We start from the raw sequence: 9,616 nt of genomic DNA, 5'->3' as shown, positions 1-9,616 counted from the left end.
GAGAGACCGGAGAGACTCCGGAGGAGGAGAGCTGGAGCCGGCTCTGTGCGGGGCTCCCGGAGCTAAGGCGCATGTATCCGCGCCACGCGGGGCTCTTTACGCACAACCTCTCCTCCATAGACTCTTCATACGTATATATTTGATATTGATATCGTTTCCTCGTTGTTGTCATCATGGTGCTGGGCAAAGTGAGGGCCCTGGCGGTCTACTTCGACAGCCTGAACGAGAACAACCTGCCGGCGTTCTCCGGCGGAGACCAGGTGTCCGGGCGCGTGGTGGTGCAGGTGAGCGGAGACGTGCGCGTGAGGAGCTTGGAGGTGACCGCGAGAGGAGTCGCCAAGGTGCGGTGGACCGAGTCCAGGAACACCGGAGCGAACACGGCGTACACGCAGAACTACACGGAGGAGGTGGAGTACCTGCAGCACCGGGACACGCTGATCGGAGAGGACCGAGGTGAGCCTGTGTTTACACCATCAGCTGATCGCTGCACAAGCTTCTGAGACACCAGCTGATTCCTGTCATTTCATTATTTTTTTTTTATCTGAAAAAACTTTATTAATACAGAGACAAAAAGAAAAGAAGCCTGAAAACATCCGCTGGTGACAGTTGTTGGTGCTGATGCAACAGCTGATGTTCTCTCTTCAAACGAGAGCGTGCGTTATGGAACCAAAGGGCTGCGCGTGCACACAGTGACGCGTTTGGTTGATTTCAATGTGTGTTTTCATTCATAAGAGGCTGTTGTTGCTTCACACCTCACTTTACTGCAGGAAGGAGAACAGAAGTTGAGAAACACAAAAAGACAGAAATCGCTCCAGTTAAGAAATCCAACGCTTTGTTTTCATGGCTGATGTTTTGTGCATCGATCAGACTGAAGGAGGAGAAACGTGTTCTCTTTACTGATGACACCCTGAAGCGAGGCTCAGCAGCCAACTCCCTTTGTTAGAAGCGGTTCAAACCTGTTCACAAACGGCCAGAGAGGGGGAGGACCCAGCTGACTCTGTGTGTGTGTGTGTGTGTGTGTGCGTGTGTGTGTGTGTGTGTGTGTGTGTGTGTGTGTGTGTGTGTTGAATCATATGAGCCACTGTTTAAAGCTCCACCTGTTGTTTTGTGCTTGTTTTACTGGTAAAACGATGCAAACGGACCGTGTGATGTCACTCGTGGGGCGGACTGCTGGTTCTGCTCTCAATGTGAAGGGTTGAGAGACGTTTCATCCACAAGAAGCAGAAGAAGAAACATGGAGGACTTTTGTTTATTTAATGGACTTCCTGTCAGAAGTGTGTTTCTCTGACGGAGGTCAAAGGTGAAACGATGACATCAGAGTCAACGTTAGGGGTTGAATTGATGAACACTTGACTCAAAGGAAAGGACGAACATTCCTGAGCTTTTGATTGCATCACATGATCTTCCTCAGCTGAAGATCCTCAAATATAAACAGCTCAAAATATCTGCAGGTTTAAGAACTGAAGTTTATAGAACCAGAAGTGACAAACCAGCATTAATCATTTCAACAACAATCTATTTATTCATATACAGCAGGCTGTCAACCTCATCTCCTCTGGTCACATCAGCATCACGGCCCTCAAAGGGCCGGTTCACTGTAAGACTGTAATAACTTCTCCTCACATGTTGTTCAATAACTCTCTGCATCTGATTATTGTTTATTCAAGTGTAAACATATTGTACATGCAGTTATATCAATGAAACATGATATTTAAACACATTTCTGTTATTATAACATAACTCATTTTAATAAACCCACATGACTCTATCAAAGATCAAACTATGAAAGAAAAGAACAAAGACAAATATCAAACACAAGTTCTGACATTAACTTTGTTCAAAGCTGTTTGTTCACCTCTCTGCATCACTAATGTTCCTCCCTGTCGTCGTCCTGTGCATGCAGCTACATCCAAGAGCTGCTCACTGAGAGTCAGGTCTGATGAACATGATAGATGATGTATCCGTGTTGTCTGTGCTTTCATCAACAGTTCATTACAAACACAAGTACCTGCTCGTCTCTTAGCTGCTGTGTTGTTAGATTGCTGCTAGTTCATCAACTCGGTCTGCGATGGTGTTTCTTCACAAACTGACATTTGTAAAAGTCTGTATCTGGTGGGAGCTCTGCTCACATACCTTCAGCATGCACTGGGCTGTAGCTGTGTGAATATATTCTGCTGTGATTGCAGTCTGCCTTTTAATTCTTGGACAGTTTGATGTTTTTCTCGGAGGCTAAATTTAGCTCCGTGTTTGGTGTCAAAATGCCGACGTGAATTGTATCCTTCATCACCGACACGCCTCATAACACAGAAGACAGACCCGTTGTTCTCCTTCAAGCACAAACATGTCTTCACTTTCACATCTTTCATTACATGTTCTTCCCTCTGCATCAATGTATCTCTTCGTGGACATTTTGGGATTATTTGTGGATCTTTTTCAGTCGTTGGAAAACCTCTTTACGGGCTGTTGCCTCTCCTGTCCACCTGTTGTGATCGTTTTAATGTCGGTACACAGACAACATGCTGTCTCATCATTTCAACCATGGGGATACTTTTATTTTCAAGTCTAACTTTTAATTATTTTTCCAAAAACAAAAAAAACAAAAAACTTTTTTTTATTAAAATTTTTGTTTTGCTGGCGGATTCGCGGGCCACATAAAATGACGTGGCGGGCCGCATTCGGCCCGCGGGCCTTGAGTTTGACACATGTGATGTAGGAGTTTTCACAAAGTGCTTCACAAGAGAATGAAAGTAAGATTTAACAAAAGTATAAACATTAAAATAACAGAAATCATGTGAAGACAGATGTAGAGACAACGGTCCTCTGGACACAGACCTGCACATCAAACCTCCGACATCACAACAACAGACGCACACTCAAAGAGACGCGCTGGTACTCGCTGGACGTCTTCTGTGTCTCTTTGTTTTTGCCTCAATTTTTTGTCGTTTTCGTCTCTTTTTGGTCGTTTTGTGTCTCTGATTGAGCCGGAAACCTTCGATCTGATCTCAACACAAAGATATTCATATTCATATCAAAACAGCTGCTTCACCTTTGTGATTTAAAGTTCATCGTTAGACCTCAGCTGAGGAAGACCATGAGATTCGATGGAAAGCTCCAGAACAGCTGCTAAATGGATCTCCTGGTGAGATGTCTGTAGTTTTCGTCAACGGTTTACATGTTGAACTTTTGTACCAGGATGTAAATGTGATGAAGATTCTGTAAATGTGATGAAGACAATTTATTTCCTCTTTCAATGTGATTTATTTTGAAAGAGTAAAGAATGAAGTGGTGTGAGTGTGAAAGCCGTTTCTCTCCTCATCTTTTATTTAACTCTGAGCGGTTCAGGTCTACCTGTTAGTTCACTGTTGGTGCCTGACGCCCTTCCTCCTCTTCCTCATCCTCCTCCTCCTCTCATGCGACACACCACATGGCTGTACTAATGTGGGAAGGGGCTTGACTAGGCCGAGCCAATCAGAGCCCAGATTGTAATGCGTGTCACGTTCTCCTCCAATGAGGAGCCGAGTTGTGATGCAGGCGTTGGAGTTTCCAGCTGAAGGAGGCTGATCAGTCTGGTTCATACCGGTCTACTCCTGCTCTCAGTGTGTGTGTGTGTGTGTGTGTGTGTGTGTGTGTGTGTCTGCGGGCAACCTGACACACACATGCATGCAAGCTGTTGATAACAGCTCTCAGCCGAACACAGACGGAGAGACAGACAGACATACAGACAGACAGACAGACAGACAGACAGACGGAGAGACAGACAGACGGAGAGACAGACAGACATACAGACAGACAGACAGACGGAGAGACAGACAGATGGAGAGACAGACAGACAGAGAGACAGACAGACAGACGGAGAGACAGAGAGACAGACAGACAGACGGAGAGACAGACAGACAGACAGACGGAGAGACAGACAGACAGAGAGACAGACAGACAGACGGAGAGACAGAGAGACAGAGAGACAGACAGACGGAGAGACAGAGAGACAGAGAGACAGACAGACGGAGAGACAGACAGACAGACAGACAGAGAGACAGACAGACGGAGAGACAGACAGACAGAGAGACAGACAGACAGACGGAGAGACAGACAGACAGACAGACGGAGAGACAGACAGATGGAGAGACAGACAGACAGAGAGACAGACAGACAGACGGAGAGACAGACAGACGGAGAGACAGACAGACAGACAGACGGAGAGACAGACAGGCAGACAGGAAGCTGACATCATCATGTTTAATCTGAAGAACAAATAAAGAAAAGAGGAAGTAGAGTTCACGTTTCTCTGTTTGTAGCTTCAGCTTCTTCACGGCTGCTGATACTAAAATACAGGAATACAATTACATTATTTCAACATATACAGAGTATTTCAACTGTGTGGTATTAGTATTGTAGTAAAGGATCTGAATACTTCCTCCTCTGGTTTCTCGTACGGCTTCAACTAACGATCATTTTCATCAACATTTATTGAATAAATGAAGGAATTCATTTAAGTTAATAAAGTAATGTCGTCATATTGTTGTTTTTGTTCGACCAAATATCCAAAACCCTAAATATTCGGTGTACTTTGATACAAAAGCAGTAAATCTGCATATCTGAGGGACTGAGAACTGGTCTGTGTTTCAGATGAAGACGGTCCAGAAGAAGGTCTCACGGTTCTCCACGCCGGACTACACGAGTTCGCCTTCAGCTTCAACCTGCCTCAGATGTGAGTACTGACTCAGTACACTTACTCAAGTACAATGTAATGAGGTACTTTCAGAGTATTTTTTTGTTTAATGCTACTTTATACTTCATTTCAGAGAGAAATATTGAACGTTTTGCTCGACTGAATTCTTCTGACAGCTATAGTTACTTTACAGATTCAACAATAACATCATCTGATACATGTGTAGAAAACGGCAAAGTGTTTTTAATGAAGCACATGTCAGACAAGTTGTTAGCAGTTCCACCAAAGAGATAAAAGTTTAAATATGACGTTTATTTAAAAGTTGTTGTTTGGATTCAAAGCAAATGGAAACAGATTTATTGAACAAATGAGGACGTATGAAAACATGAAATCTTCTTCTTCTTCTTCCTCCTCCTCCTCCTCCTCCTCAACAACTCTCGACCCCTTCAGACTTAACTGGTGTCTCTGTGGAGGGGCCCCGACCCTTAGGTTGGGAACCACTGGACTAAACTAGCTATACAGGAAATATTTCACTGCACAATGAGTACTTTTACTGATGATACTTTAGGTACATTTCCCTGATAATACTCCTTTAACTTAAGTAGGAGTATGACTGCAGGACCTTTACTGGTAATGGAGTATTTAAACGTTGTTGTACTTGTACACTAATACTACTCTCTCTGTCTCAGGGCTCTGGCCACCTCGTTTGAAGGTAAGCATGGCAGCGTGAGGTACTGGGTGAAAGCTGAACTGCACCGTCCGTGGCTGCTGCCGGTCAAAGTGAAGAAAGAGTTCATTGTGTTCGAGCACATCGACATCAACACGCCACTGCTGCTGGTAAGAGACACTTTAACTGTGGTTCTAAAGGAGTACCAACACTTTAACTGTGGTTCTAAAGGAGTACCAACACTTTATCTGTGGTCCTAAAGGAGTACCAACACTTTATCTGTGGTCCTAAAGGAGTACCAACACTTTAACTGTGGTTCTAAAGGAGTACCAACACTTTAACTGTGGTTCTAAAGGAGTACCAACACTTTAACTGTGGTTCTAAAGGAGTACCAACACTTTATCTGTGGTCCTAAAGGAGTACCAACACTTTATCTGTGGTCCTAAAGGAGTACCAACACTTTAACTGTGGTTCTAAAGGAGTACCAACACTTTAACTGTGGTTCTAAAGGAGTACCAACACTTTATCTGTGGTCCTAAAGGAGTACCAACACTTTATCTGTGGTCCTAAAGGAGTACCAACACTTTATCTGTGGTTCTAAAGGAGTACCAACACTTTATCTGTGGTCCTAAAGGAGTACCAACACTTTATCTGTGGTCCTAAAGGAGTACCAACACTTTATCTGTGGTCCTAAAGGAGTACCAACACTTTATCTGTGGTCTTAAAGGAGTACCAAGACTTTAACTGTGGTTCTAAAGGAGTACCAACACTTTATCTGTGGTTCTAAAGGAGTACCAACACTTTATCTGTGGTTCTAAATGAGTACCAACACTTTATCTGTGGTTCTAAAGGAGTACCAACACTTTATCTGTGTAGCCTTGTAATATAAAAGTGTTTTCGGTAGAACCCCCTGGTGGGTTCTAGATGAAAGCCTTGTAATATAAAAGGGTGGGTTTTTGTTAGCACCCTCAGGAGGTGAAATGGTTCATGATAGAACCTCCAGACAGGGTTCTAGGTGGAACCATTACACCATAGAAGGGTTTTCTTGAAAACCTCTCATAGGGGGTTCTGGGTTGAACCTTTCACAGAAGGTTCTAGGTGTAACTCTTTAAAAAAAGGTTACTCCAGGAACCAAAAAGGGTTCTCCCGTGAGGACAATCCAAAAAACAGAAATGGATCTAGATAGCACCGTTATTTCTTAGTGTATTAAACAAACAAGATATTACATGTTAATTGGTGAATTTGAGAGATTTTCATGCACAAATTCTGTTTCTTCAGACATCACTAGGCTAGCTGTTGCCAGTCTTTATGCTAAGCTAACCAGCTGTAGCGTCATGTTGACTGAACATACATGAGTGTGGTATCAATCTTCTCCTCTAACTCTAGGCTACGAAGCGAATGAGCTCATTCCTCAAAATGTTCCTTTGAGAAGGCGATATTATCCGTGATGTTGTGGAAGCACTAACCCGGGTGATGGTGTGCTTCAGGCCCCTCAGGCTGGTTCCAAGGAGAAGACGCTGTGCTGCTGGTTCTGCGCTTCAGGCCCGATCTCCCTCAGCGCCAAGATCGAGCGAAAGGGCTACACACCAGGTGAGCCGCCTCTCCCCCTTAACTCCTTCAACTCTTTCCTTTATTTTTAGTCTCAATGTTTCACTTATTTCACTTCTCTCTCAGTCCGACAGACTGATCTCTTCTCCCTTCTCTCCAAGGCGAGTCAATCCAAATCTATGCCGAAGTGGAGAACTGTTCGTCTCGGGTGGTGGTGCCCAAGGCGGCCTTGTACCAGACCCAGACCTTCTTCGCCAAGGGCAAGGGAAAGCAGATCCAGCAGCTGGTGTCCAACCTGAGAGGAGACCCTCTGCCTCAGGGGAAGAGCCAGAGCTGGGAGGGCAAACTGCTGAAGATCCCCCCGGTGTCGCCCTCCATCCTGGGCTGTCCCATCATCAGAGTGGAGTACGACCTCGTGGTGAGTAGAGTCTGACCCGGGTACACTGAAGACCAGAAGGACTCGGATCCTCTAAATATGTTACGGTAGTATCACAATACAAACATGACAAGTAAAAGGTACCATAAGTATTTTAGTATTATTGTATTAAAGTAAGAGTATCACAATGATAAAAATACGCTGTTACAAACTTATATATATATAGATAGACTTTATTTCAGACTCGGGGTCCATACAGACAGATACACAAACAATAACAGTACGGAGGCCTAGCAATGCCTTACAAAGAGACAGCTGTACCAATGTCTCCACAGCTGGACTGGTAGCGTGTGGTGCTAAACCTTATGTTGGTTAAAACAACTATGATCCCATTTACAGAGTCATTCAGTCGACAGATGAATTTGTACATGAGATTTCTTAAAACTGTTTGGAAAGTGTTGACTCGTGCAGCCACAAACATTTCACTGGCACTACTCCATCTTTGTCTCTTTAACAGTATTCTCATGGCGTCATTGTACGCTACTTGAAGTCTCTGTAGACTCTTTGTTCTGTAGTTTGACCACAAGTGTGCAGTAGAGTGGAGTACAATATGCTCTAACAGAGACATCTTCACTCCATCTGTACACAGACCAGACTAACGTGAGAGACTCTTTGTTGTGCAGACATCATACCACATTGCCTGGAAATGTCGTTATCATCAGACATGTGTTCTGTTAAAAAATGACCAAGATATTTGACTTCACTACAGACACCAAGATTATTGTCAGACAATTTGAAGTCAGGGAAGTTTAGACATTTGTCCTCTTTAGTTGGACAGATCAGGACAGCACTCTTACTGGCGTTGTGTTTGATGTCATGTTCCACACCGTACACAGTACATATAGTGAGGAGCTGCTGAAGACCAGCGCTAGAAGGACTAAAGATCACCAGATCATCTGCAGACATGATGTGATTAACCAGAGTATTACCCATCATGCACCAGGATTACAGGCTTTCAGTTGCTTGGACAGATCATCAATATACAGATTAAACAGAACTTGTCTGACACCATTGCAAACCCCAAATGGGGCTGAGACACTTTTACCCCATTTTACTCTCATACTCTGGTGCTCATACCAGTAAGACAGAATTCTCACTGTGTATGTGGGGACACCTCTTTGGCTCAGTTTAAAAAATAATTTACTGTGATTAACACGATCAAAAGCTTTGGAGGCATCAATAAAACACATAAGAAGTGATGAGTTTTGACCTCTGTATTTGTTTACAATGTCCTTTAAGGCATATAAACACAAGTCAGTGCCATGTTTGGCTTTGAAGCCCAACTGGTTATCTGTGGAGGTGATGAAGTCCTGTGTTCTGTCCAGCAGAATTCTTTCTAGGACTTTTGACAGGACGCTGGCCAAAGCAATGGGCCTGTAATTCTCTAGGCTACATACTTCACCAGCTTTGTTTTTAATGACTGGCACTGAGAGAACAGACAGCATTGAGTCTGGTAACAAGCCGTGAATCATGAAGCCAGTAAAACAAACAGCGAGGAGAGGAGCTAACCTCGGACTAGCATCTTTAAGGTGTTCAGCAGTAATATGGTCTAAGCCACTTGCTCTGCCTTCAGACAGTTTATTGATAGCTTGGTGCAGCTCATATGATGTAATTACCATAGTTCATATGCTGAGTTATATAACTAATATCCTACTTATACAAGTTATAGTTCATATGCTGAGTTATATAACTAATTCACTCATTACTCTCAGAACTGTCCACGCTGTACAAATCACTGTTGATGCAGTTCAATAAGGTGCTATAATGCTGTCGCCATAACTCAGCAATGTTGTCTGTTCCTGAGATTCTACTTATTATAAATTATACTCGAGGACATAAGCTTTATAGTATCAAAAGTAAAAGTACTCACTATTCAAAATGCACTCTTCAGTTTATACCATGTTGTAATATTTCTTACTTAAAATTTACCAGCTAAAATTAAAAACTACACACTACAGTAACAGTGTTATTATCTCGTTAACTTATTCATTCATTAACGCCGACAATTATATTATCGCGCGTTAACGCAGTTTATTTTTCGGACATTTTTAACACGAACCGCCGGCAGCGAGCGGTGAACAGCTGTTTGTGTGGCGTCTCTTCCTGTTTCCTTCACCTACAGTCCCCTGGGTCCTAAGGCCCTCCATGTACAGCTTCTTATCACCCTCCATGTACCAACGTACATTTATAACAAGTACCACACACGTTACGGTAATCAGCGTTGCATATGTGTCTGACCTAAATACCAAAAAATGCAAAAAATAAATGATTCATTTAAATGATTGTTTTAGAGTTT

At 43.3% G+C, this 9,616-nt stretch overlaps 1 protein-coding gene across 1 annotated transcript in view; it reads left to right on the top strand.

The window, feature by feature from the left end:
* Nucleotides 1-9,616, top strand: part of arrdc3b (arrestin domain containing 3b) — an 11,127-nt gene continuing 1,511 nt past the window's right edge. Inside the window, exons 1-5 of the mRNA XM_079289324.1 lie at nt 1-453; nt 4,627-4,708; nt 5,359-5,506; nt 6,824-6,926; nt 7,046-7,302. Coding sequence (XP_079145450.1) covers nt 174-453; nt 4,627-4,708; nt 5,359-5,506; nt 6,824-6,926; nt 7,046-7,302 — 870 coding nt within the window. The 5' untranslated portion in view covers nt 1-173. The remainder of the gene's footprint in view (nt 454-4,626; nt 4,709-5,358; nt 5,507-6,823; nt 6,927-7,045; nt 7,303-9,616) is intronic.

This window comes from Melanostigma gelatinosum (genome assembly GCF_949748355.1).
Source record: "Melanostigma gelatinosum genome assembly, chromosome: 18".
NCBI classification, from domain to species: Eukaryota; Metazoa; Chordata; class Actinopteri; order Perciformes; family Zoarcidae; genus Melanostigma; species Melanostigma gelatinosum.
Note: the sequence above shows the minus strand (reverse complement) of the source record. Positions and strands in the feature narration are given on the sequence as shown.